This window comes from Alternaria viburni (genome assembly GCF_023758015.1).
Source record: "Alternaria viburni strain BMP 2772 chromosome Unknown scaffold_8, whole genome shotgun sequence".
Lineage (NCBI taxonomy): Eukaryota > Fungi > Ascomycota > Dothideomycetes > Pleosporales > Pleosporaceae > Alternaria > Alternaria viburni.
Genome location: NW_026055777.1, coordinates 35,130 through 62,160, shown reverse-complemented (window position 1 = coordinate 62,160; position 27,031 = coordinate 35,130). Strand labels below are relative to the sequence as shown.

The 27,031-nt window shown below is 51.7% G+C and overlaps 10 protein-coding genes across 10 annotated transcripts; 5 read left to right on the top strand and 5 right to left on the bottom strand.

Moving 5' to 3' along the window:
• Positions 1–1,218: 1,218 nt before the first annotated feature.
• Positions 1,219–3,071, top strand: J4E79_004448 (uncharacterized protein; the record flags this gene model as incomplete). The annotated part of the gene is made up of 4 exons (XM_049353333.1): positions 1,219–1,529; positions 1,581–1,822; positions 1,871–2,812; positions 2,869–3,071. The coding sequence occupies 4 exons, from the start codon at positions 1,219–1,221 to the stop codon at positions 3,069–3,071; spliced, it is 1,698 nt and encodes a 565-aa protein (XP_049211781.1).
• Positions 3,072–3,395: 324 nt separating this feature from the next.
• Positions 3,396–3,926, bottom strand: J4E79_004447 (uncharacterized protein; the record flags this gene model as incomplete). Its single annotated transcript, XM_049353332.1, has 2 exons — positions 3,396–3,591; positions 3,676–3,926. 2 exons carry the CDS (start codon positions 3,924–3,926, stop codon positions 3,396–3,398), a joined length of 447 nt encoding a protein of 148 aa, XP_049211780.1.
• A 1,903-nt stretch (positions 3,927–5,829) lies between these two features.
• J4E79_004446 (uncharacterized protein) lies at positions 5,830–7,683 on the bottom strand (the record flags this gene model as incomplete). Its single annotated transcript, XM_049353331.1, has 4 exons — positions 5,830–6,843; positions 6,898–7,263; positions 7,316–7,457; positions 7,511–7,683. The coding sequence occupies 4 exons, from the start codon at positions 7,681–7,683 to the stop codon at positions 5,830–5,832; spliced, it is 1,695 nt and encodes a 564-aa protein (XP_049211779.1).
• A 1,011-nt stretch (positions 7,684–8,694) lies between these two features.
• Positions 8,695–10,536, top strand: J4E79_004445 (uncharacterized protein; the record flags this gene model as incomplete). The annotated part of the gene is made up of 2 exons (XM_049353330.1): positions 8,695–10,316; positions 10,365–10,536. 2 exons carry the CDS (start codon positions 8,695–8,697, stop codon positions 10,534–10,536), a joined length of 1,794 nt encoding a protein of 597 aa, XP_049211778.1.
• Positions 10,537–10,753: 217 nt separating this feature from the next.
• On the bottom strand, positions 10,754–12,379 carry J4E79_004444 (uncharacterized protein; the record flags this gene model as incomplete). Its single annotated transcript, XM_049353329.1, has 1 exon — positions 10,754–12,379. One exon carries the CDS (start codon positions 12,377–12,379, stop codon positions 10,754–10,756), a length of 1,626 nt encoding a protein of 541 aa, XP_049211777.1.
• A 498-nt stretch (positions 12,380–12,877) lies between these two features.
• On the top strand, positions 12,878–16,716 carry J4E79_004443 (uncharacterized protein; the record flags this gene model as incomplete). Its single annotated transcript, XM_049353328.1, has 2 exons — positions 12,878–15,548; positions 15,599–16,716. 2 exons carry the CDS (start codon positions 12,878–12,880, stop codon positions 16,714–16,716), a joined length of 3,789 nt encoding a protein of 1,262 aa, XP_049211776.1.
• A 505-nt stretch (positions 16,717–17,221) lies between these two features.
• Positions 17,222–17,514, top strand: J4E79_004442 (uncharacterized protein; the record flags this gene model as incomplete). The annotated part of the gene is made up of 2 exons (XM_049353327.1): positions 17,222–17,291; positions 17,351–17,514. The coding sequence occupies 2 exons, from the start codon at positions 17,222–17,224 to the stop codon at positions 17,512–17,514; spliced, it is 234 nt and encodes a 77-aa protein (XP_049211775.1).
• A 182-nt stretch (positions 17,515–17,696) lies between these two features.
• On the bottom strand, positions 17,697–19,558 carry J4E79_004441 (uncharacterized protein; the record flags this gene model as incomplete). The annotated part of the gene is made up of 2 exons (XM_049353326.1): positions 17,697–17,828; positions 17,888–19,558. 2 exons carry the CDS (start codon positions 19,556–19,558, stop codon positions 17,697–17,699), a joined length of 1,803 nt encoding a protein of 600 aa, XP_049211774.1.
• Positions 19,559–20,195: 637 nt separating this feature from the next.
• On the bottom strand, positions 20,196–21,497 carry J4E79_004440 (uncharacterized protein; the record flags this gene model as incomplete). Its single annotated transcript, XM_049353325.1, has 1 exon — positions 20,196–21,497. One exon carries the CDS (start codon positions 21,495–21,497, stop codon positions 20,196–20,198), a length of 1,302 nt encoding a protein of 433 aa, XP_049211773.1.
• Positions 21,498–23,015: 1,518 nt separating this feature from the next.
• Positions 23,016–25,791, top strand: J4E79_004439 (uncharacterized protein; the record flags this gene model as incomplete). Its single annotated transcript, XM_049353324.1, has 5 exons — positions 23,016–23,240; positions 23,624–23,858; positions 24,014–24,174; positions 24,228–25,664; positions 25,753–25,791. The coding sequence occupies 5 exons, from the start codon at positions 23,016–23,018 to the stop codon at positions 25,789–25,791; spliced, it is 2,097 nt and encodes a 698-aa protein (XP_049211772.1).
• Between the last annotated feature and the right edge of the window lie 1,240 nt (positions 25,792–27,031).

Here is a 27,031-nt window from a genome sequence, read left to right as displayed (position 1 = left end):
CGCCACTAGTATCTCTAATTATCCCAATCTCCTGGATAAACACACTTGGGGAGTGAGCGTGATCCTTCAGTTGCCTTTGATGTTCCGAGAGCTGACCTACCTATGGGCGACAAGACAGGCATGCAATATGTACGAGGCACACCAACTTTCGGGCACGTCCTGTTCATTGGTGACCTTCGAATCGTTACCCTTCCTTCGTCTACGCGAACGAATCAACATGCTCATACATATGCTCGAGGATGTTCTCGGCCCAGCACAAGGGTTGACCGTTGAAGCGGCACACGTCTGCTACGCCCGGATACTTACCAAAACGTCTGTGATGGACATTAACATGCCCGGAGTCGCGTAAGCGATATACTGTAGATCGCCGCCTGTTGGACAAAGAATAAAGAGACGATCAGGTGTCGACGCGCAATGGCTTCGCCGACAAACCACAGCCATCACAAGGACAAGTTGATTCGATGTACATAATCGTGTATCGCTCGTACTGTTTGTGGAGATCAACAGGGTATATCGGGCACCAAACATTACCCCAGATCGATGGAACGATGAGAGCTCTTGGCTGAAGAAGCGTCCACTAGTGCCATTCACATGCATTTCGCACCCTGTCCCTTCCCCATGTAAGTGATAGCCAGCGTCTACTGGGATGAATATGCAGGGCTTGACCGCCAAGACGGGCTTCAAAGCGAGCTTGAGTGAGCTTGGCCCCCAGGTTTTGGCGTCTCTACCAGGCGATCTATATCCGGGGTCAACTGTTGTACTGCCTGAACTAGCGACATATCCGGTCGTCTACATCGGATCGATAGTTGTCTAGAGCTTAAGCGCAGCTGTCTTTGTGGAAATTCTGCAATAGCGTGGGCTGATCGATGACAGGTCACACGGTCGCATGCCAACAGTACATGCGGACATACACATTCTCGCTAGCCGTTGGCACATACCAACGGCCCATGAAGAATGGTACCAATCCTTCCAGAAGTGTCAAGTGCGGAGTAGTCACCTGGTCAGGCCTAGTGTAAGAAATTGCAATGCTACCATAGAAAGCCACACACGCACCACACTGCAGCATCACCGCTGTTCAGGATGCGATATTAAAAACTGGGGTATCCCACTGTCGATTGCGCCCGCAGCCTTCTCCAACTTCTGCTTCCTCAACGCTGCGCAAAGCGCCTTTCATCATAATTACCTCTTGTTCCAGCAATCTTGGAATAATTAGCGACAATGCCAGGAGGTGGTGTTACCCTCACTGGGACGCATGACCTGAACCGGGTCGAGGCTCCTGTCACCGTTCGAGCCTATCTGATCGTCGCATTCGCTGCGTTCGGAGGAATATTCTTTGGATATGACACTGGCTGGATGGGTGGAGTCCTCAACATGGACTACTTCATAAAGCAATACACTGGAGCTGAATACCCCGACGTCGTATATCCGGGCCTTGACTCCACCAGCCAGACCATCAAAGACTATCGCAACTCTACATTCGTGGTCGTACCATGGCAGCAGTCGCTCGTCACATCCATCCTCTCTGCCGGGTATGTGAGAAAAGACCAATAGTGTTACCAGTGAATACTAACAGAACACAGTACCTTCTTCGGCGCCATCATGGCTGGTGATATTGCTGACTTTATCGGACGTCGTTTCACAATCATCATGGGATGTGGTATCTTCATTGTCGGAGGTATCCTTGAGACAGCCTCTACCGGGCTTGGTGTCATGGTTGCTGGTCGACTTATCGCCGGTTTCGGTGTGGGTTTCATCTCATCCATTGTCATTCTCTATATGTCTGAGATCGCACCCAAGAAGGTCCGCGGTGCTGTAGTCGCTGGTAAGTACTATCCACATGGCCTGCATGTATACATCCTGACTTTGATAGGCTACCAGTTCTGCATTACCATCGGTATCTTACTCGCCAACTGCGTTGTATATGCCACTCAGAACAGACGCGATACTGGCTCCTATCGAATTCCAATCGCTGTACAGTTCCTGTGGGCTATCATTCTCGCCATCGGTCTCGCTCTCCTCCCTGAGTCCCCTCGTTACTGGGTCAAGAAGGGCAAGCTCGATAAGGCTGCCGCCGCACTTGGCCGTGTCCGTGGCCAACCTCTTGACTCCGAATATATCCAGGATGAACTAGCTGAGATTCTTGCTAATCACGAATACGAAATGTCCGTTGTTCCCCAGGGTAGCTATCTCGGTTCATGGATGGCTTGCTTCAAGGGAAAGCTCTCTCAGCCCTCGTCCAACGCCCGTCGCACTACGATTGGCATCTTCATGCAGGCTATGCAGCAGCTGACTGGTATCAACTTCATCTTTTACTTCGGCCCAGTCTTCTTCCAGCAACTCGGCTCCATCAGCAACCCTTTCCTCATCTCTCTCGTCACAACTCTTGTCAACGTGCTGTCCACCCCGGCCTCGTTCGTCATGGTCGAGAAGATTGGCAGACGCCCTCTCCTGGTTTTTGGAGCTGCTGGCATGGTCATCATGCAGTTCATCGTCGGAGCTATCGGAGCCACCGCTGGTAGAAACACTGCTGACCATCCTGCCAACCCGAATGCTACCAGAGCCATGATCGCATTCATTTGCCTGAACATCTCCGTCTTCGCTACCACATGGGGACCGTGCGCCTGGATTGTGATCGGCGAAATCTTTCCTTTGACTATTCGATCTCGTGGCGTCGGTCTGTCCACGGCTAGCAACTGGTTCTGGAACTGCATTATCGGCATCATCACGCCTTACCTTGTTGCTGACCGCGATGATTCCGCTCGTATGGGATCAAATGTCTTCTTCCTGTGGGGCTCGCTCTGCTGCGTTTCATGTAAGTTTTCCATTTTCCTTGCAGCCACATGGAGCCTTTTGCTAATCCATAAACAGTCCTTTTCGCCTACTTCTTTGTTCCGGAAACTAAGGGTCTTACGCTTGAGCAAGTCGACAAGATGTTGGAGGAGAGCACCCCTCGCACCTCCCGTAACTGGAAGCCCCACAGCACCTTCGCTGGCGACATGAACCTCGCTGACAAGCATATCGAGATTCCTCTCGAGAACCTCACTACTAAGCACGAGACCTCTACAGTCTAGTTATCTGGTCTGAACGATGTGTAAGAAGGGAATACTCAATATATGGAACTGCCGATGTCAATAGATGTTACTGCAATGCATAGACTTGCTATTTCGCACTCAATGCTGTGGAGTTATATGTTTAGTGGAATAGCATACCCGAACCTTTGTCACTGGGTTTCAATCCGCGTTCCACATTGTGATCGCTGGAAAGCGTACGCGAGACTCAATCCAGAGTGCACGTTATGGCAGCTGCTTCATCACTTGAGATCTCCAGCTATATGCGTGCTTCCAGTAGTCTGGGAATTTGACTCGAACCACAAGCTGTGACTACGATGTGACGTATCAAGCGTCCGTTTGCGCAATGTCCAAGAACCCGTTGCGTTCTGTTCTCCTCGGCTCTAGATATGGACCCCAGTGTTCGCTATGTAGCACAAGGCTGACGGGCTGACAGCGGAGGCGCGTGTTCTTGCGTTCGATTAACCGGCGCGGTGTTTGCGGCATCGTTTGAGTAGGTGGTACGAGGCTGATGGGTCGCATGCTGCATTGGGGAAATGGCTCGCATGAGAAGTTGGAGCACTGTCAGTGTGACGAGAACTTACGTCGATGATCTGTGTCAGCCGACGTAACATTTGCGCGTTTGTTGAGAAATGGGACGGTTGCATGGTTGGATCCTTCGTTGGGCTTGCCTCTGACAGGCGCGCTGTGGCGGAGCTCGCTCTTGCCTGGTGGTGTAGCATCTGTGCGCAGCTTGGTGGGGGCTTCAGGCTCACCAAGCGCGAGCATCTTCTTCAACTCCCATACCTTGCCTTTCAACATTGTTATGGAGGCTCCGGTCAATTCGCCCTGATCCCTGAAGTTGCGCGAAGAAGTCATGGCTACTGCCCGTGATGAACAATGCCGCATGCCGAACGAACAACTTCTCTGTGGACAGCCTTGCGGGATGTGGGAGGCTGCAGGTGATGGTGTCGCTGCCCGTCAAGCTTGCCTCTATACGTCCATGTTCAGCTCAGCCTTGGGGGGCTATGCCTAGTCCCCAGGATGCCAGCCACATCGTCGAGTTCATGGCTATCAGAGTGATCTTCACTTCCCTCCACTTCCCCAGTCCTCTAGCCATTCAAATGAAGCTTGATTCTGACAAGACATTTGGCGAATTATACCCTAGCATCGAAGCTCTCCAAACAGCCTTGACAGAGCTCGAGACAAAATACAAGGAAACCATCTCTGATACGCAGATTCCTCTTCGATTTCTCACTCTGCGCGACAGGCCGCCTTCTGAGTCTCCGGGAAACACAGTCAGTGGTCTCGCCATACAAACTGCAAGTGAGATAAATGCTGACTGCGTGCACCTGATCTTAGGTCCATCTACGTCTTACCCAGAGAGCGGAATATGATCCGGATTGGGAATATGTTGCTGTGTCATACACTTGGGCACAACCTGAGGGTCTTGCCGCCCACTTCAATACGCCGAAGTTCATGATCTGGATCAGCGACACGGAAGCCCGTCCGCCACGTTGCCCTCCATCTGTTCTTCACCGGGCATTGCAATACGACATCCAGGGAACCAAGACTGGCCGCCTCTGGATAGACCAAGAGTGTATCGACCAAGACGATGCGATAGATCGCGATGAACATATCGCGCACATGCATAAAATTTATGAGCGGTCCAAATGCACAGCTATCGTCCTATCGAAGAGTATGAACCCAAGCCATGCGACCTTCTTGCAGCGCTGCATTGAAGCCGACGCAAAAGACACGCTGGAGAAGACTTTCCACCAAGGAGATCAAGAAGAACCTCCAATGCATACTTGCTTGAGTCTTACCGATACCATGAATGCCTCATTGATATCCATGTCACACAAGAACAATAATCTAGAAAGCATTCTCCAAATAGAGGACCAAAAAGGAGGCCCCATAGATTCCGTAATGGAGGCGATCTTTGAGAACGTAACGGAAGATACGTACTTTACACGTGCCTGGACATATCAAGAGCAGCGGTGTTCCAAGGTCTCGTGCTATCTGATCCCTGTACCGCCAGATCCGGCATCTGATGGAATTACTATTGGACCAGAGCGAACGAGTATCTTCATGCCAAGTACTGTTCCTCGGAGTATTCATACATGGTGCTGGAGGCGTTTGCGTTTGCGCAGTTTCGAACTTTCTCGCTTGTTAACCAACAATTTCCTTTCTCATGACCGCGATGCGCGTGCCCCCAGTGTACCTGTCGTTAAGGAAAGAGTGTTGAGTCCCACGGAAAAGATCAGGGACAGAGACTACGTGATTATGGAAACAGTTAAGGGCATGAACACGCGAGATTGCAAGTACGTGTCTGATCGCGTAACAATGGTGGCGAATATATGCGAGTTCGGCATCACCCTTCGCACAACCCAGTTTCAGGACGATGAAGCAATGAGCTACAGTACGTGTGTTTTGGCACTTCTTGTCATGAATCGGATATTCAAGAGGTCATGGGCATCTATCATGGAAATGAAAATCGATGTTGCGCTCCTCACTTTTTGAGCTGCATAGATACTTCCATAGGAGACCTGAATAACAACAGCCACGCGAATAACTTACCAACGCATCCTCTTTCTAATGTGCACCCACCAATGACTTCTCGCTCTTAAGTGGGTCTAAAAGCAGCAGACTTGCCTTGCGCATCTATCAGGTTTCTTCAAGAACGGTCCAAGCTCAACGCATGGTTAAGAGTATGGTATCAATAGTTCCTCATCTATACAATCTCTACTCCAAGTACAATATCCAAAGACTTCGAGGGAGTTCAACTGGTCTTATGCCCTCCACTGGCCGTCTGCGCCCTCAGAAACGCCTCAACGTCCTTGGCACTCGTGGCATCGATCTGGCGATCCATCTCTTGTTCCTGTGGACTCTTTATCCTCTCAGGCTCTTCAACCTTGTTCTCTTCCCCCTTATTTCCACCAACCACACCGGCAACGGCTTCAGCGGCAGAAGTAGCAGTCGAGGTGACTACAGCGGAGGCTGATACAGCGGCTTGTTTAGCTTGGTCCAAATAGCCCGGGGCAGCGGGTTCTTCACGATCGGGGAGCGGTACCTCTTTCGGTGCTTGACCCACCGTGTTGGGCTCCATTGTGACTGTCTTGTCTCCATGCCCATGGTCAACGACTGCTGCCTCGGGCGTTCCGTCTGCGAGCTGCCCAGATGCGTGTGTTTGGTTCTGTTGCTCGTATCGTGCTTCTGATGTGCCCGCGCGAATCGGTAGGGTCGTAGTAATCGGTACCGCGGTCGTGGACGGGCGCGACTCGGTGTCTGAGGGTGGAGTGTGGATTTCAGGCTCGTTCGTATCAGGGGGATGAGTCGCTGTGCCTACGGTTGTGAGAGGGTCGCCGATCTGAGTTGCAGGTGTGGGCGGCATCAGATCTCCCTGCTTGTATCCTACAGGCTTGGGAATGGAGAAGATAAGTTTTCTTCGCGGTGTTCCGCTTTCGCTGCCGACGCCCCAGGCTTCCATTTCGCCATTCTGGCCTTCCTCCCACTTTATCGGCCCAATAGGGAACGTCTTGCGACCGTCCTGGGTATTTGGGTTCTCCCACTTCATTTGCGCCTCGATGGCTGGCTCAAGGTTGGGCAGCTGTCCCCACTCGAAATCGAGACCGCCACCGTATTTCTTCGGTATGTTTTCGTGGTCGATGTATTGAGAGAGTGTGGAGTAGACGTTCTGCGGGGAGAGGATGAAGATCTTAGAGACGGTGATGGGATCAAACCAGCGCTTGACCCAGCCCCAGACGGTGGGAAAGAAGCCAGGCGCTCCAACGATCTACGATTTGGTCAGTTCTACTTGCATGGCTCTCAAGAAGACGCGTGCACATACGAATATCCTATCCAGGGTCTCAGGGTAATGTGCTGTGGCCAGGACCGAAGCATCTTGCATGTGGCCCTTCAGGTTCCAGAACTGCTTCAGCCCAACACCACTGATATCCACGATGTTGTTGCTTTGCGAGATTGGCGTTTCTGGGTGGCTACGAGGGACCATGGAACACAGAGGTGTGTAGAATCTTGTGAGCGACTCATACAGGGCGAATAGGCGCAGGTTCTTGGTCGCGACATTGGGGATGGTCGTCTTTGACTTGGCGAGTTGTTTCTCGTACGTGGAGATGTTCTTCGAGTTCAGCGGTGCGACCTCGAAAAGGAAGAGAGGAATGCCGCGTTTGTCGCGTCGGCCGAGCCATTGCGGGTACTACGTGAGGCTGTCAGACAGGATGACAGCACATGTATGCGGGACTCTCTACCAAGCGGCGCGTTTGCTCATACTCTTCGACCTCGATGGTGTTGAAGATTTCGCTTAATTTGTTCTCCTTCCGCCAGTCTTCCGTGTCTTTGAATTGCTTAAAGGCCTCTTGGGGAACAAAACGACGCGCGCGCAGATAGCGCCTGTAAGCAGTCAGTGCCCCGCTAAAATCGACAACTTCGCGATTTGCGCGTACAGCATGGTCTCGTCGTCATGACTGGCTCGCACCGGCCCGGCTGCAGGTGTGTAATAGCCTGCTTCCTGGCACACTTTCTTGAACTCGAGAAGCTGGGCTTCTTGGTTCTCGGTGAGATGGGAGAGATGTCCCGCAGGATACTGCATCGACTCTACTCTGCTGAGGTCGGCCATGGCGGGATATGATAGGAATGTAGGAGTGTAGGATTACAAGGCCAAAAGGAGAGATAAAAAGTGGTGAGCCAGACCGTTCAGTTTTAGGGCGTCATGTTCATGGTAATGAATGCGGCGGTGCGGCAGTGACATCAACTGTGGCTGCAGATCGGGTCTCGCGGACAGCGAGCTTCGGCAACGGTCGCGCGCTATCCGGACCAAACGTGGAAAAACCATATGAGGGTCTTGCTTGTTCACGGACATAACTGACTGTTGTGCTTGAGTCGCGTCTACCGCATTGACCACGATGAGTCCAGAGTTGCTTCGAGTGCCTCGTCATTCATTTCCGCTGCAAGCCGGAGCTTCGCCAAGGAATTCGTGCTGACAATGACGGCCTAACTTGCAGATACGCTGACAGCATCAAGGAAAGAAAGCCGGGCGGTACGGGTTTCTGCTACGGCGAGTTATCACGTCGTCCTTCTGCTTAGTCCAACAATAGCAATGTAGTCATCTTTGAAGGTGTTCTCAAAAGCGTCCAACATGTTTATCATAACGCGATCGGTTTTCCTCAGCGACTGGTCAAGTGCGCAGCGTGACAGGGACTCGCTCTATCAAGAGTGCTGTGTAGCTCTTTAGCCTGTTGGAATGGCATGAGTAGAAAAGGTCTCGCATCCATGAGTGAGACATCTCTAACTGGGCCGAGACACAAGGCATAGAGTTAGCTCAGTCTCATCCTTGTCGTGACGGGATCGTATATCTGGACCCGCGATACGACGGAGAGAACGCCTGTTGACTGAAGGTGCGTTATCGCGATTTAGCTGCCGAGGCTAGTCAATCTTAGCGAGCCATGCGCTCATGACCGCCCATGTTCCAATGTTGACGACATCTGCGGCGGAACCTTCAAGCGCGCCCTTCACTCGCCACACGGAACCTCCATCTACCCATGCACTTTGCGTTTCTCCCCACGACTCTACCCCTTCCCGAAAGCGCCGAACGACCCCACCCATACACCACCTGAACGCCGGGCCCACCATGCCACGCCCCTCCTTCACTGACTTACCGACCGAGATCCTCGAAGCCGTCTTCCTAAATCTCGACCCGCGCTCCCTCGCATCCGTTTCGCAGACGAACAAACTCATTAAGGAGCTCACGACCGATGCGCCTATAATATGGCGTCACCTGTGCAAGACGCAATTCAAGACATGGGACGCTCGCCACAACATTATCGCTAAGTTTGCAGCCCCGTTGTCTGATGTCGACTGGCGCGCCCTCTACATGACGAAGCACACAATCGAGCGTCGCACCAAAGAGCTCTTGAACCGCATTGTGAATCGCCAGCAAGGGCGCATAAGATGCATCAACGACATCGCCGAGTTTGGGTACGATGCGAAGGAAACGCTGTTGAAGGAATGCGCATGCCCCGACGATGCGCACGACGTTCTAGCAAGGCGATACTACGCCAATGCCGTACTAGAGCGCATACATCGCGAGGTCGCCATCAAGGTGTGGTCGGATCTGCATGACGGCAAGGACATTTCGATAGAGAGAGCTCTGGGCGCATACGATGTATTTGCGAGAGTGGGCGAAGATGTAGACATTGACGTGGTAGCTGAAGACATCACTGCACTAGCCAACAGGCTACTGGAAACATATCCCGACTTGCGCAGCTGGAGTCCACGAACACAAGCCTCGACTTTGGCGTCCTTCCTCCGCGACGAAGGCTTCAACGGTGTTCCAGACACGTCGTATCGCGCACTTCGGAATTCCTTCATCGGTCTTGTCATACGTTCGGCGACGCACGAGTCTCTTCCACTCATCTCAGTCGCCATCTATTGCGCCGTAGCACAGCGCATCGGCCTTGATGCACGACCCTGTGGGTTCCTTTTCCACGTCTATACTCTCGTCTATGCGCCCAAGAACTACAACCTCGATGGCCAGTACAAGCCGACGAGTTCGGCGCAGCTGGATTACATGTACCTGGATCCGTTTCGCTCTTCCTCCGAAGTACGGCAAGGCGATTTACAGAGGATCCTACGCGACATGGGTGTCCCAAAGGACGAACACCATGGCTTTCTGAGCGACACCAACACCCGAGAGATGGTAATGCGCACTGCGCGCAACATTATGAACTCGGTACAAACGATCCGCGAAACTGAAGCCGGAATGGGCAGCATCCAGGCGTCATGGATGAACTCATACCCAGACATGGACAACGCGTTCTACGCAACCATCTGGGCCATGCTCCTCCTTGGGCCCAATGACGATCATATCTCATCTGGACATAACCAGATCCGTCGTCGCCAATATCTGCCGTACCTGCTCGAGCATTTTCAGATGCACTACCCATGGGACGTGACGTTGCTATCACGCTACGTCATTCCCATGTTCTACAATCAGCCTGAGGGTCGTCGCCTGCTTCAGTTTGTGCAGAGCATGCATCAAGTTGACTCAATGCGGAAGCCTGTTGCCAATCGCTCTGCGCGCACGCAAAATGTTGCTTTCAAAGTCGGCCAGCTATTCCAACACAAGCGCTATGGCTATGAGGGTGTCATTACAGGCTGGGATGTCGTCTGCGACGCGAACGAAGACTGGATTCAGAACATGCGTGTGGATTCCCTATCGAAAGGTAGGAATCAGGCTTTCTACCACGTACTGTAAGTTCATCTCTTAGCGCCTTTACCATATTATGCTAATTGAAGTAGTGTCTGCGACAAATCCGTTCGCTACGTTGCTGCTGAGAACATCAAGCCTGTGGATGAGGATACAAACCCCTCCGAGGCGTTGCTGAAACTCGCTGGCCGCCATTTCAAGCGCTGGGACGATGAACAACGTTGTTTCGTGAGCAACGTGCGAGACGAATACCCCGAGGATTAGGTGTTGCAGGACTAAAAGCAAGGTGGGGGTTGAAAAGTATAGATAAATAAAGCTATGACGATTTGTTGCGCTCCCTAGTCGAGCGTCGCATCAAACGCTGTTATATCCCCACTCATTCCGAGCCTGTCGGTCTCCGACCTAATATTGAGCGAAAATATGAAACATTTCCAAGATGATTGCTGTAGAACCACAAAGCAATCATCATAATCTCTAACCCTCACTTTCTTCCCTTGCCTGGCATGAAGCGATCCAAGTTCTCCTCTAGGAAGCCATTTTCGGCTAGCATCTCGAGCCACTTCTTGATGACCGGACCAGAGTCGTATCGCCGCTGTGCAGCCTTCGAATCCTCTTCTGCCTCGTTCTGCATCTCCATCATGATGTTCGCAGCCAGTTGATTGGCTTGCGAAAGCAAATCGCTACGGCGAGCCAGGAGCTGGGTCATGTCTTCGCTGTCGATGGTCGCTTTGAGAGTAGTGGAGATAGGGTTGACCGCAAGAAGCTCTTCGAGGCCTAGCATACGGGGACTAGGCGGCTGTTCATTGGGGTCAACAAGATCTCTCCAGTCCTGAGACGTAGAAGCTGAGATGTCATCGAGGCGTGTGTCGACATGCGAGAGGGTGTTGATTGTCAGACCAGCGTTCTTGCGCAGTGAGAGCAATGGAGACTGCGTCAGAGCAACAACGCCGTAATCGTCGTCGCCAGCAGCCATGAGCGTAGAGATGGTGGTGGAGACTGACTCAAGCCATGTCTCGCCGCGCTGCGGATCGAAGGAGCCAACGCACGTCGGCTGCCTGTCCAGACCGTCCAACTTCCAGACCTCGTTTCCGACCGGTACGAAAGCGATGTAGTGATGCGCGTTATCCTCGACGCTCTCTGCACTATCGTGACTGGCGACGGTGTCGGTCGAAGCAGCGCGTCGCGACTTGGATCCCTTCTTGGTAGGCTTGGTCTTCTCAGTCAACAGCTGTGCTTTGATGCGCTGGGCGCGTTTGACTTTGTAGCTGAGATGTTTGTCGCCCTCGAGAATATCCATCTTCTTGGCAAACGAATTGTGAATCTTCTTCACAAAATCGAAACTCGCAAAAGCCTCACCGCGCTGGTATGGCGACAAGTCTTGTGTGAAATCTTTAAACTGGGTCAAATGCTCGCCGATATGCACATCAGCTTCGTTGCTCTGGTTCATCATGATGTTGATCATGGCTAGTGTCGCACAACTGTTCTGGGCGGGCAGTTGGTTGGCGAACCAGACGTCCTTGGGACACTCGGCTGCCTGGCCGTCGTTGCCAAATTCGCGGTAGTGGAAAAGCAGAATGAAACCGTAGACAGGCTGCGGGAAGTTGTCGAGAAGGAAGTCTGTATCCATACTGAATACTTCGCGTACCGTCACGTCGCGGACGCCCATCTCGCGGAGGATGACGGAGAAACAGGCGGGTTCACTTTCGATTTCGCAGAATCCTTGCCAGGTCTCTTTGTCGAAGTTGGTTGCAGGCATGTCTGGTGGACTAGGGAAAACCGGATCGGTAGAGGCGCCGTTCTGAGGCGACGGTGGGCCTGGCGAGTCTTTTGCCTTTTTGCTGCTGGGCTCTGACGCTGTAGCGGGTTCAGGAGGACCTCGCTTCTTGGTGTTGGGTGAGGCCGTTTTCGATCCTGTGCCTGGAGATGTAGAGTCATTGACAGACTGAGCTGTAGAGGCGCCATTGCTTTCTACTGCGATTGCAGAGACTGTATCGGCGACTTGGTTTGCCAGGTCTTTGCTGGGTATGGCTTGTTGTTGGGTTTGCTCTTGGATTCCGGCTTTGTTATCCGAGCCAGCTCGGACATCGTGGACAGTCTGGCTCTCCATACTAGCTGATTTGGGTTGAGAGAGGCTTAGAGCGAGTTGTAGTTTGGAGTTGAAGGAGTTCAAGTGTGTATATGGACGTTTGGAGGTTGGAGGAAAGGAAAGCAGACAAGCATGGTGGGAGGCGATCTGTGAATGAAGCACGGTTATCTTTTCTATTGTGGGGTTCGACAAGACAATAGGAAGCGAGCTGATAACGGTATAAAGTGAACGTGAAAGCAAGTGGCAGCGTGCAGGTAGTCGAGGTTCCAAGGTTCCAAGGTTGAGGCGCTAGCACGTGACGAGCTCGGCGTCGTCCAGTTCTGATTGGCCGGATCCATCTCAGCCCGCATCCTTGTCGCGCTCGTCGCGTAGACTCTAGGTAAATGTTTGTTTGAGTTTCACGTCCACCGACAGTCCGCCCAGCGCAACAAGCCCGATCACCCCCCGGCCGAACACGCATCTTCGTCGCATCTTCCAATCCATGATCACGATATAGCCGACGCTTAACTTCTGGGTGCGATGAACGGCACACCCCAGGTTCGCCGAGGCGTGGGCGGCTTCCCATCAACACCACAGAACACGAACCGCTCCCCCGGCCTCCAGAGCCCGAATGGCACAACACCGCGACCCAACATCAAATCGCCCTTGCCAGATCTGCCCAAAGCCCCCGCGCAATCAAGCTCAGGGCCCCTAATACCCGCCGACATCCTCGATCCCGCCCAACAACGCTTCTATGTCTTCGCCCTATACGTCGCCCTATGGGCATACCGAACATACGACTTCTATACGCTGGCTGTCGAGGAGGACGAATCGTTAGTGCTGTGCCTGAAATGGTGCTTCTTCGACGTGCTGTTCATGTTCGGCATACCGCTACTGGAAATTCCTTGGCTGGAATGGGGCAACGGCGCCGCCTTCCTGCTGTTTGTGCTGCATGCGGGCGTCGACGTCATGCTCATGTTCAGAATTGGCATACCGGTACAGGCATGGCTTATGGGGCTGGTGGGCTTCTTGTGGGATAGCGAATTGGCCATCAGCGAGCGGAGCGTCAAGCCTGGTGCTATCCTACATAACGCCTCCCTTATTCTCGGAAAGCAGATTGTCAACATCTTGCCTGAGGGTTCTGCAGTCTTGAACCCAGATAGGCAGTCGTTCTGTCTGAACTCGTCCGTCACCCAACTCGAAATCCCGATTATGATCAACCAGACCGAACCCCACGAGATGGAGATCCTGCGCATCGACATCGATACCAATGTCAACGAGACCATCGTTGTTAAGAAGGGAGAGCTCAAGTCTATGTTGAAGAAGGCTAGGAAGACGCAGAAGTCATCCGACCCTGACGATCCATTGACTCTGGCCTACACGATCAAGAAGCCAGGTGTATACCTGCTCAAGAAGGTTACGGATCAGTCGAAGCTTCTGGTCCGACCGCGGTCCACCAACGTCGTCGTGGCCACCTGCCCGCAAGCTCGAGTGAAGCCTACTGGCAACAATCGCTGCCGTAGCGATCTATCCAACGTTGCACTCGAGGTCGAGGGAACGCCGCCTCTGAACGTCAAGTACCGCCTCACGGTGAATGGAAAGCCCCGCGGTGGGTCTCAATTCCAGAATCTGCAGCCAGATGACGCCATCTCGCCCTTGTCGAAACACACATCACAGGCACTGGTCAAGAGCGGACGCGAAGACATTTCCTGGGCACGCCCGCACAAGGTTCTCGTACCTCTGAACGAATCTCTCACGACTAGTGGCTCTTGGGAGTACGAAATCGAGGAGGTGCAGGATGGACTGGGCAACTTCGTGAGCTACCTGAACGTCGACGATGACGAGCGCCCAAGGCCCAAGGTCGCAGGCATTCGTCAACTATTCGAGGTTCACGAGCGCCCTACAGCTTTCCTCAGAGGCTGTAGCCCACAGAACCCGCTTCGGGTACCCAAGGGTGAAGCCGCTCGTCTACCCGTCCAGTACCAGTCTACGGGTAAAAACGCTATTGACTCTGCGCATACCGTTGAGTATCTCTTCACACCCCAAGAGAATATCGTTTCGGATGGCTACCACAGTCCAGATGCTGTACTGCAAAAGCAGGTCATGCGAAAGGGTGAGCAGCCTACTATCAAGGTCGCCGGTCTTTATACCATCAAGTCTGTGTCGACCGACTTCTGCGAGGGTGAGGTTTTTGAACCTACTTCGTGCCTACTACACAACCCGCCCGAGCCGGACCTCACGCTAGACAGCGAGGACATCATAGACAAATGCGCGGGCAACCCCATCGGTCTCCGCGTTGGCCTTGATTTCGTTGGAAGTCCACCTTTCGTGGTCACCTACTCCGAGAAGAAAGACAACGGCCGAGAGGTCAGGCAGCCGCCACTTCAGATTGCCAGTCTCCGCAGTACGATCGATCTTACGCCGACAGATGCGGGTCATTACGAATACTCATTCAAAACCATCAGCGACTCGGTTTACAAAGAGAGGCCCCTTAGCAACATCAAACTTCAACAGGACGTCAAGCCATCCGCACAAGCATACTTCATTGAAAGCAGTAGACCTAAGCAAGCTTGTATTGACGATGTGGTTGAGTTTGACGTGGGCTTTGCTGGTGAGGCACCCTGGAAGCTCGAATACGAAATTGTCCACAATGGCAAGCGTACGAAGCGCACCATCGAGACCGAGACCGCGCACTACGTGATACGAACAGACAAGCTCAGCAGCGGTGGCGAGTACGTCGTAGCTCTGACGAGTGTTACCGACAAATCTAAATGCAAAGAGGTTCTCAAACCCGTAGCTAGAGTCAATGTTCGTCACGAACGACCCAAGGCGTACTTCGGGCACATTGAAGGCAAACAATCAGTCTTGGCTTTGGAAAGTCGACAAGTCGGACTTCCTCTTCGCTTTACTGGAAACGGCCCTTGGTTCCTAGAGTACGAAAACTTGAAGACCAAGGAGGTCAAGAAGGATAGCTTCCAAAACCCCAACTCGTGGCTTGACGTCAAGACAGATGGAACATATCAGTTGATCTCCGTTAAGGACTCTGTTTGCCCTGGCTTGATCGATGAAAAGGCTGACCAATTCGACGTATCTTGGGTCGCACGTCCCTCGCTCAGTGTTCCTGAAAGCAGCGCGGTGCTGGAAGGCAGCAAATATATTAAGGACGCCGTCTGCGAGGGTGACGAGGATTCATTCGATGTGTCTTTAACCGGTAAGTTATCCCGAGTATCCCACACATTGCCAATGCTAACGACATCGTAGGAAATGCTCCTTTCGACATTTCTTACCGACAGGAATACAAGGACAAGAAGGGAAAGACAGCCTCTGTCAGCGAAAAGGACTTGCACACCGTCGGTGGTCTTGCATCGATTCGATCCGAAACCTCCAAGGCTGGTACTTACGAGTACACTTTCCTGAAACTGGCAGACGCCAGATACGACCACTCGAAGAAGCACTTCGCGCCTATCACGATTCAGCAACAGGTTCACTCACGTCCTGGTGCTCGTTTCGATAAACCTGGAAAGACATACAGCTACTGTTCGCGAGAGTCAGAGGGCGAAGAAGTCATCCCCATCACGCTGGAGGGCGTTGCACCATTCTACCTGGAAGTGGAGATCAAACATCAAGGTACCCCTAAGCCAGAAATCAGCGTCCACAAGAGCATCCCCACAAACAAGTATGATCTCAAGATTGAGCACCGCAAGATGCACCTCGGTCACTCGTCAATTTCCATCCGTAAAGTTCGCGACTCGCGTGGATGTACCCTCAAGCCCCCGCCAGGTGGTCCCCGTGTGCAAATCAGTGTTCATGATGCGCCTACCGCCACACCCCTGGAAGACCGACAGGACTTCTGTGTCGGTGAGCGCCTGTCCTTCGCTCTTAGTGGCCAAAGTCCCTTCACAGTATACTACACCTTCGAGAAGCAAGAGCGCAAGGCCTCCAATCCGGGCACTACTTTCCGCCGTCTCGCTGAGCTTCCAGGATCGTTCACTATCACTGGTCTACGCGACTCTGCTTCTGAGTGCCTTGCAGCGCTCGATCTTACCAAGACCATTCATCCAATCCCCTCTGTACGTCTCTCTGGAGGTCAAGTCCACGAGATCGACATTCATGAGGGTGGCGGTACGGATCTAGAGTTCCAGTTCTGGGGTACACCGCCTTTCGAGTTTACCTACACGCGGAGCACCAATGCAAACAAGGGACGGAAGAGCAAAGTGCTGGAGATCAAGACGGAAATCAGTCATGAGATGAGTATGAGCATTCCAGTCCAGGAGGAGGGTACGTACGAGGTTGTATCCATCAAGGACCGGTGGTGTAGTTTTGCGAAGCCCGGTGAGGGCCATGATGGCAAAGGCGGACAGAAGATGTTGACCTACTGAGAGTGAAGAGGAACGGGGTACAGATTTTGTTTTGATGTGCATGGATTGGCGTTTAGCGTTTCCTTTCGGACATTTCTCAAGGTTTGCATGAGACTTTGTATTTATGGAAGGCCTTTGGCTATGGAAGGGGTTGGGTAGCGTGTGAACCAGCGATGAGCATTTATTATCGAAAACTTGATACATACAGCTTGCCCTATGCTTCTCCATACCGCACTTGAGGTAGCTCGATGCTGGCGCCGAAACAGTATCGATGATAAGTAGCGCATCGCGATCGCGTACCTGCATCTAGCGCTAAAGTGGACCCTTTCGCATCCTAACACCATACTGATGATATCATGAATAAAGTGACATCACAGCCACGACTAGGCTGATGGGAGCGACAAAAACAAAGAAAACGTCGCGTGTCTTCTAGCATTGGAACTTCATCTACATTGCACTTCACTTCAACTCACTGCGAATAACACAAATTCTACGTTTACCCGCAACCACACACCAAACAACCAACATGCCTCACTCCAAGACACCTGGCCAGAGCAATGCTGCTTCAGACAAGTTCAACAAGCAGGAGGCTGAGAGTACGTTTTACATTCTCTCCTTAACTTCTGCGGGGATGTCATGCTAACAAATATGACAGGCAAAGGTCTCGGTGCCTCAAACGCACCCGCAGCGAAGGAAGGCCACGCGCCCGGCGAAGCGCCCGTAGCTTCAGACAGCGGAAACTCAAACGTCGGCGTCGACCCGAGCGCCAACAAGCCCGGTGAGAAGGGCATCGGTGGACCTAACTACGGTACACACTAGACATGCATCTCTGTCTATGAGGAGATGGTGTATGAATAAGAAAGAAAGGAAACAAGCAAGAGCTCAGTTGTCTCCATGAAATTACGAATATCATTGTATAAATTACGGGTATATTTTTTCCCAAGTCACGCCAGAAAAGCTGTATGTGACCGTGTGTATGAACAATGTGGCCGTTATGCGTGTTACGCTGCCTTTGGTTTCGGGATGCGGAAGGGATGGGCTTCGGTGTTGAAGACCCAGTCGTCCAGGCTGATGACATTTGGCTCGCTGAACGTCAGGTAAAAGTACTTTAGCGTTTCCGCCATCCAGAAGCTCTGTAGGCGTGTTAGTACACGCTCGATGTCTTCTGACAAGAAACTAAGAGACGACTTACCTCCATGCTGTCCGCTCTCGGTGGAGAGTCGGCAGATACGTCTATCAATGCAGAGTTACCGATGTCAGTGTCTGTGGAGCGCTGTATAGCCGTCCACATATCCCATGCAGCAGCTTGCCATTGCTGCTCCCCTGAGATGCGGTGCATGATGAAGACACTCTCGATAGCCTCCGGCCTGAGAATGTACCTTCTATCATCGACACTGATGAAGCCGCTGGGGAGGCGGAGGTTCGCAATGTTCTTCAACGGATCCTTTTCGTCCGCAGCATTAGATGTCCGGGATAGTATACCATCGAGCCATGCTTTCTCGTCCCATACGCAGGTTGTCGTGTTGTCGCACATGAGGAGATGCGATACTTCGGGCATGATACCTGCGGGCGATGCCTTGTAGGCCCAAACACAAGTGTCTGCCAACTTCCGACCGATCGTGACATGTTCGTCGTTCTGGAATAGCTTTCCGCCGAGGGCAAACATGCCACCTGTGTAGCATGCCAAGTGTTGCATCTCTGGGTCCAACGCCGTCGTCGCACCTTCGGCACGGACAAATCCTGACATGAGCATGTCGGAGTTCTCTGGGGTTGATGGCCTGAACAAGGCATATTTGGATGCCGTGTCCATCGCTCTCTCGTACATCTTGCGATAGATGGCGTCTTGACCACCGAGCAGCGCATATTGCTTGCCAATATACTCGTACGTTGAATCAGCCATACTCCCCAGGGTGAACCCACTGTCAGCAGTGAAGTCCGCAGTTCGAGCGTTGACAATGAGAGGCCACATGCCCGGTAGCTTGGTCTTGTCCTGCTGTTCTTCGAGAAGTCTGGTTACCCTGTTGACCGCGTCGTACCATTTCGGGTCCCCGGTCAATTGCGAGAGACGTGTGAACTCCATGGTCAGACTTCCGATCTCCGCAAGGAGGACCTGCTCGTCCGCTACCTGTGGTTTGCCCTCGCCCGCTGCACGGAACTGCCATCGCGTGATTGGTAGGTGATTGGGTGTGTCGAATGCATGGTATAGCATCTCGCCCGCCTCCTTCGCCTTGTTCAATAACCTCTGGTCCCCGCTAAGCTCGAAAGCTGCCAGAAGACCACCCAAATGCCGTATGTTCGTCTCGAACACATTGATGTGGTCCAAATCGGTGTATCCAAAGTTGATTTGTTCGATATCCTTGATGGCGGACGAGAACTCCTCTTCAAAGCCCATTATGTATAGTGTGTCGAGCGCGTCGATGAGGGTGGCCGCCCAGCCTCCAAAGTGATCCGCTGCCTCTCCGCTTATAGGTCGGACTTCGTCGTGCATCCATGCGTGGCTTCTGTAACTCTTCCAGCATTTCAGGAATTGTTTCTTAACCTCTTCCTTCCTCGTCTCGCGTATGTTCTTGGCCGTAGCATCTTCTTGTCCAAAGTTGAATTGTATGGGTGGTAAGGCTTTCGGTTCGCCGGCTGGTAGTGGAACGAGGGACTCGATGCGGTTTTTGAAGGGGACCTTTGTCCAATCGAAAGACTTGTACTTTTGCTCTTTCTTTGGTTGTTGGCTTTGCTGGCTCTCCGGGCCTTTGTCGGCGTTTACAGGCGCGTCGCCAGGCTGCTCGTATGGAAAGCTGAGGGACCAAAGCATGTACAGGAAGCCCACGGCGAGGACGGTGTATAGCCCATAGCGTCGCAAAAGCGCCATGGTGTATTACAAGAATTAAGTAAAAAGGGGTATAAAGAAGGGAAGAAGACGGACGCGCAAGACGATGTCTGCGCATTACGAACTGTGGGGAGGCTGATGACGGCGGTTCCTGCCAAGTCGGGAGGCGGCATCCTTGTCGTACACTGGACCCTGTACCTGATTACGCGCCGCTCTCCACGTCCGGACGCCCATCATTGCATCATCAAGACAAGTGCGACGGAGAATAGAATGCGATCCGAGGCTGCTGAGTTCGGAGCACGATAGCTAGCCCGAGGAAGCTTTAGTACGGTCATCACATTCACCTACTCGGCGCGCACATTGATTTAACACGAAACTTATCAAGGGGATCGCGTACCCCAACGTCAATATGCCTCAGATGAATTCTGTCTAAGGCCACTGATGATGTTTGGAGCACATTCGAGACATAATGGCAATGTTAGCTTCATCTTCGATACATAGCGACACACCCCACCCCCTTGGTGATATTCATCCACGTATGATTTGACATGTTTTTTTTTCTCTATTATGTACATCTGGACTCAGCTTCTATGACAGCGAGAGATTTGTATGTGACACCCGCAATTGTTATTGCAACTGCGCAATGGTCGTCTGTGTCTTCTGCTATGTTCATTCCTTCCTACTTAGACTCTGCTGGTGGCAGCATGACGACGTACTCCCTCTCACTGCCTCCAAATTTGAGTATGTCCTTGTCCCTCAGCTCAAAGTAGCGACTCGCCTCGAGATCCTCTCCGTTGAGCTCTGTGCCATTACTGCTTTCCAGGTCAATGATGTAGGGCTTGACCTTTCCCTTGTGGCTCTTGACACCGAACTCATCTTCCACCGTCTTTTGTATGTACCGGAACTGGATGACTGCGTGCTGTCCACTTGAGCTAGGGTGGTCGAGAACGTAATCGGCGACTTCCCGAGATCGTCCCAGTAGCCAGCAGCTCTTGTTCCAGAGTTCGATGGTCTCTAGCACATCGTCGCCCTTGAACACGAAGATGCGCCAGGGTTGTGAAGCGGGCGGTTTGCGTGCCTCGGGCGGCTCGTGGTACTTGAGGGAGATCTTGGTGCCTTCTACGCGGTTGGCAGCTTTGGCTAGCGCGCCAGTAGGCTTGAAGTTGGGCTTCTCCTTGTCAGGCGGTGCGCCGCCATACTTGGAGGGTGGTTGGGCCGAGTCGTCAAGCCCCCGGAAGGAGACTTCTTGTGAAGGTAGCGGTTGTTTGGCCCGCTTGTGGGGCGGCGGTGAGCGCGAGGGCGATGGAGAGCGTGTGCGCCGGTGACGTTTCGGCGGTGGAGATGTGGATGCAGAGGGCGAGCGGGTGCGCGGTTTGCGAGAACGGTACGGTATGGGCGAGCGTGAACGTCTGCCTTCTTTGGACTTGTCGCGGCGGCGTCGCTCTCTGGAGCGCGAGCGATCTCGCCGGCTGTGTCTGTCCGTGGAGCGATCGCGCTTTCTGTTCCTGTCTCCGTCCTTGTCGTGCGAGCGATCGCGCCTTCTGTCCCTCGAGCGATCTCTCTTTCTGTCGCCCGATCTTTCTCGCCTCTTGTCGCGTGACCGGTCTCGTCGCCTGTCTCTGGATCGGTCCTTCCTCCGCTCTCTTGATCCATCGCGCTTCTTCTCTCTGGAGGAGCCTCGTGGCTTCCTGTATGGTTCCGGCGACCGTTCCCGCCTGCGGACAGCGCTTGGCTCGACTGTCGTGGCCTTTGGCTCACGGGCGTTCGGTACGTCCTCGGGCTTCCTCTCTCTCGATCGACTTCTCGAGCGGCGACCAGATGCTATCGAAGGCTCCTTCCCAACGCGTTCGGATACATGTCTCGACAACCTGCTCGGGCTTCCGTTCCTGCTTGCGACTGCCGGGGGCGAGGCAGTCTGGCCTTGGACTAGCTGTTGCGTAAGCAGCCGTCGCGCGCTGTAGGGCGACAGGTCTCTCGCCATATCGGGCCCGATTGCTGAGCACTGGGGCGCAGTCGCGGTGTCGAGATTGGGGGCGCAATGACGATCCCAACTTTTTCTCTAGTGGCTGGTGGATACAGCCAACGTCAACGGGCTTCCTGGGGGCGGTGCCAAGTCGCCTGCACTGCGGTGGTAGCCGGCTAGACCATTACACCGTAATTAGTAGTGGGCTGCGCAAAGAAGCAGAAAGGAATGTGACTAGTACGCAATAGCCGGTTAGCGATTGAAGCTGTCGGTCGCGACTTCCCCAGAGGCCCAAGCTTCCTGCAACTTCGTCACGGCGTCGCGCTACCGCGCCTCATCTTCATCTCGTCTATTCGCTGCATGTACACGGCGGCGCCACTATCCACTCCAAGGCGCCTATGTATACGATATGCAAGGAGCTTGTGTTTCTCTCCCACCCAGTCGGCCCATTTGGCCCCTGCAGCAGCGTCTTCAGCCGGATCCAGACAGGTACGGCGTGGTTTGCAGCCCCGAAACATGACAGCGGGCGTTATGAAGGCGGCCAAGATGGGCGCCTTGCAAACGTAGCCAAACCATCGTCCCAGTGCCCGCAAACTCTCTGGCGATTGCCTTTCCGCCTATCTCTCTCTCTTCGCACCATATCGTAGCCCGAGCGCCTGTACTTTCCATCTTATCTCCATGCCTCCGCTGTATTACTGCTACTGAGTGCGGCGTGCGCAACGATCGCGCAATGCCGTCCAAGCGAATCCTTTCCTGGTCAAAACGCCAGTCTAGTTCGGAGCCCTACTATCGCACTGGGGGGTTGCTATCGATTGAGTCGATTGAGCCCGAGTGCAACACCGACGTTGAAGCAAAGGTACGATAACAGGCACAGAGTCATGTCAGTGCGCTGGCAAAGACAACGGCGTCTTATGCACAACGAGACGACCCGTACACCAATGTCAGCGGCCGTCCGGAAGTCGGTGTCTGCAGCTGTCTTGTGGTGCCTAACCATTCGCTAATCATCTCCTCCAGACTACGCTGAAAGTTGAAAAACGACGTTCAGCCAACCTTGTCATCTTTCCATCGGACGACAGACAACATGTATCCAGTCCTGTCACACCCCAGTACGATACAGCCGTGTTTCGGACTATCACGACCCTCCAGACTGCGTCTAGCGATATGTTGCGCTCTCCGGTGCCCAGCACGATTGCATGCTCGAGATCTGCCTCCATAGAAAAGCCTCTGCCCAGTCGCCCACGGTCCGCCTCGGTACCATCGATTGCAGAACTACCCGCTGAGCTCCCTGGTTCTCTTCTCTTAGAGAATCAAGGGTTTCCATCCTGTACGACTTCACTGTCCGTCCAACCCACAATCCAGCTCTTTCGAAGGGAGAGTCACCCGCCTGACAAGCGCTTGAGCCATGGGAGTACATGCTTGAATGCATTGGATTTGGTCCCGTCACCATTGAATCATACGAGAAGCGTTCCAGAACTAAGCTCGCGGTATAGCATCATGAGAAACGTTCCCACCAGCGATGCACTTGATTCACGCGTTATGGCCCAAGCCGGCCTACCAGCGGCATTGGATGACAAGTGTTTGAACAAAACCGGAATGCGGAGACGTTCGAGACCGGACCTGATTACTGCGCTCTCTGCTATGGACGGAAAGGTTTCGACAAACAGAAGCGACAGGCGTGGTTCTAGTCAGATGCGGCAGGTCCAAGAGAAGAAAGTTCGTGATCGGGATACCGAGAAGCGCCGACGCAGCAGTCAAAATGAAGTGAGTGCTGTTTGTTTCTTGGTAGAGGCGTGTTTACTGGACAAACAAGAAGACTGCATAACGAAACAGTTTCAGAACTTCTTTGTGTACCATCTCCAACTCTGATGCGACGATGTGTGCCTGAGTTAGATGTACTTCTCTGCCGTTAGGTCATGGCATCTGGCTGCTCGCTGGCAATGTATTGTTGTATCCACGGATCGGAGGCCTGGCAGGCGAATAGTGGTGGTGTCAGGTTTCACATTCTCATGTTGCGCGGGCGGCACTTGCACAAACCGTCACCACTCTAGTCTCATCGCCATGCCTCTTTCTCTGCCTCGTAATGGCCAATTCGGGCCGTTTCAGCTGCCCAGCATGTATTGCATCCAAATACTAACTATACCCAGGCGTCTACTGCGACCAATTCATCGACGCGCAGCAGCCAGATCGACGAGCTAAAAGCGATCATTGCCACACAGAATCGGACAAACTCCGTCCTACAATCTCAGTTCGCCGCCTTGAGATCGTCGCACGAAGCACAAGTTGCAAGCCTCGTGGACGCACACTCTGCGGAGGTTGCATCTTTGAAAGATCACATTCGGTTGCTTCAAGAGCAGAACAGCAAGCACGGCCTGCACCAGGGTGAGTACCCTTCCAAGTATTCCTGCTCAGTCCACCACTATACTTCACTGCTTTGTGAAGACGATCTCTCTCAACGGGTTAGATCGATCAGTAGGGCTTTTCGAGCTGTGCATCCGTGACACCAGCTATCAGTTCAGCATGCTAAACGTGTCTAGTGTCGAGGAATAATACTTCGCTTGTCTCGGATAGCGCTGAGCTGCCACACACGTCGATTCGCGAAACCCCGCCGATTGCTGAAGACCCCGACTTTGTCTGTCCGGTCGGATTTGAAAGCAAACAGCGTTCACACCGGCGATCAGAAAGCAGCCCAGAGATGGTAATGATACACCCGCTCTCCTTCTGAAACCGACTGCTAATTTGGACTGCCAGGAGAGCTTGAAGCGGAAGCTCAGCGCCACACGTCGACCAGAAACGACAACTCGGAACCTGCTTCCAGAGCTGAATCAGTACAGACAAAACAATGCCGCTCTCCAACAGCAGATCGAATCATTGATGGCGAAGTTGAACGAATCGAAGAAAAGCGAGAGAGAGCTTCGTTCGACACTAGGACTGACCGAGATGAGATGTGCTGAGTTCGAGGACAAGGCGGCGCATGCTGACAAGCTTGCCAAATCCACGCAGGCTCTGCAAAACACTATTGATCATCTCGAGAGCCGTCTCGAGATCGCCAACACTGAGCGACTGGACGCGGAAGAGCAACTTTCGAATTTGATGAACGGGAAATCACCCTTCGATCTCACCTCCAAAGGACCACCTAGCACGAGTCACCCAGCTTCCGATGGACGTATGAGTATGAGTACGGTCTTCTCGAGCGCTTCGCCTATCAGTTCCGAACTTGACTCGCAAGAGAACGCAACGCTAGCTTCTTTCGTTGCGCACATTGAGCGTCTGCAAGACCAGGTCAGGGAGAAAGATCATCGCATTGCGAAACTGGAGAAGGAGCGAGAACAGCTACGACGAGCACGCAGCGAGCTAGAACAGGAGCACAAGACAACTGCCGGTCGTTCAGGCACACACCTCCCAGACACGCATATGGAAAGACTTCGAGCCGCAATCCTGAATCGCGAATCCGTAATTGAGGAGAAGGACAGGGTCATTTATACAGTGGAAAGGCAGTTAGAGCATCATAAAATCTTGTTGCAAGCGGAAATCAGACGGCATGCGGCAATGAAGCTTCACATGGCTAGGGAAGGGGAAGACAGCTGGCCGGAGCTTGCCTCCATTGCGAGACGGGAAGACATCGATAGGTGGATGGATAGGCTCCACGAGCGCTTGAGGAGGGAGCAATCTAAACAGAAGGGAAAGGCTCTTGCCGATACTCCGGATGTGCAGATGGAGAGCTTGCGACAGGAGGTCGACTTCTACGTTAGGGAGATTATTCTCTTCAAGCTCGACATCAAAGGTTACAAGAGCGACATTCGAAAGCTGAAGAAAATCACTGCGCAAATGGAAACTTACGGCCGGACGAGCGATCTGGAATCTGAAGCATGTTCTCTCAGGCCAACAGCTACACCTGTTCCCTCGTATTTCCCGCCGACCACACCAGAGCTCGATGGCGCCAGTGTTGTCTCGCCTGCTATAGACGAAGGTCATATTGTGACTGCCCTGGGAGGATCCCCAGTTACTATCTCCCCATTGGCTCCCTCGCGCGATCGGGACCGCGTCTTCATGGCACCAAGAAACTCACGCGAGCTCGACATACCAGCAACATTATATGAGGTGGCGCATAAGGATGACTACGCAACCGGAGCTGATCTCATGAGTGCGGGGGCCTCTTCAAACTTGGTCTTACCGCGGACAGCGACGGTATGTGCGCGCTGACGGTGTTAAGAGCCCAGCGTCTAACTCACCCAGTGCAGCGAACTTATCACAAGCTTCCTATCACCCAACTCAGCTGTACCACATCAGCGCGTTATACACAAACGTAGTATGAGTGAACTATTACTTAGGGCGTATCAGACCTCCCACGGAGACTATAGACTATAAGGTAGCGGTACAAAGTGTGTAAATAGTTAAGAAAGTAAAAGTTAAATTTAAATACTACTAATTATATAGGAACTAAGAAACTATATACTTACCTCTTCTTAGTTAAGAAAAGACCTATCTGTCTAGGTTTTCTATATTAAATGCTTAAGTAGCATAAGTAAGCGTGCACTTCTTCTAAGAGTATATAACAAACTTATTACATCTTAGCTATTTATATGCTACCTTTTTACTCTAATTAATTTATAGCTAATAGAGAGAATAGACCTAATTATTAGTATATAGACAATCTTCTATATTATACTAATATTTAATGCATATAGTAACACGCGCATTCTCTCTAATAATAGCCTTCTACGCTACCTACTATATATTATACTTTTCTTTACTTCTAAAATAGAAAATAACGTTAGTATAGCTATTATTATAATATGTCTAGTTATAGTTTTAAGAGTAAAACTATTTATCTCTATTCTTATAGTAGGTAGTATAAGCTTCTCTTTTATAGAGAGCCTATATCTCTTTATATCTATTATATAATTCTATTTTATTATTATATATCTCTTTAGATTTCTAATACTTATAATATAGAATATAAGCTTAGAACGTAGTAAATACATAGAGTTCTTGTATAAGTTTATATAGAAAGCGTATAATTATATAAGAAATAAACTTTATATTTATTACTTAGCGTTTATAGCACTCTCTATAACTATAGTTTTTATTAGATAATATATATATAAGATTAGAGTAGAGAAATCTATAGCTCTTTTTACTTAGATAGTAATTATAATAGAGCTTAAAGCCTATAGTAAGACTAGATAATATAATTAGATCTTATAGCGTAATTCTAAAGTTAGATTTATTTATAAGGTAATATATAGCAAGATATTTAAGAAGAATATATTTCTAGCTTTTTCTTATTAATTAGATTTTATTATACTTCTTCTAGAATTTCTTCTAGTATTTAATAATAAAAGCGCTTATTTAGAGCCTATATAGATAACTCTAGCTAGCTAAAATACGCTGTAGTAGTCTAGCAAGAGTTAGTAAAATATCTAGATTATAGCTAGATACACTCTAGTAAAAGATAGAGAAGAATATTTAAGTTATAACTTACTAGTATATAGAATAAAGAGAGAAGTTATTTATTAATTATAGGTTTCTATAATTCTATTACTACTATAGAA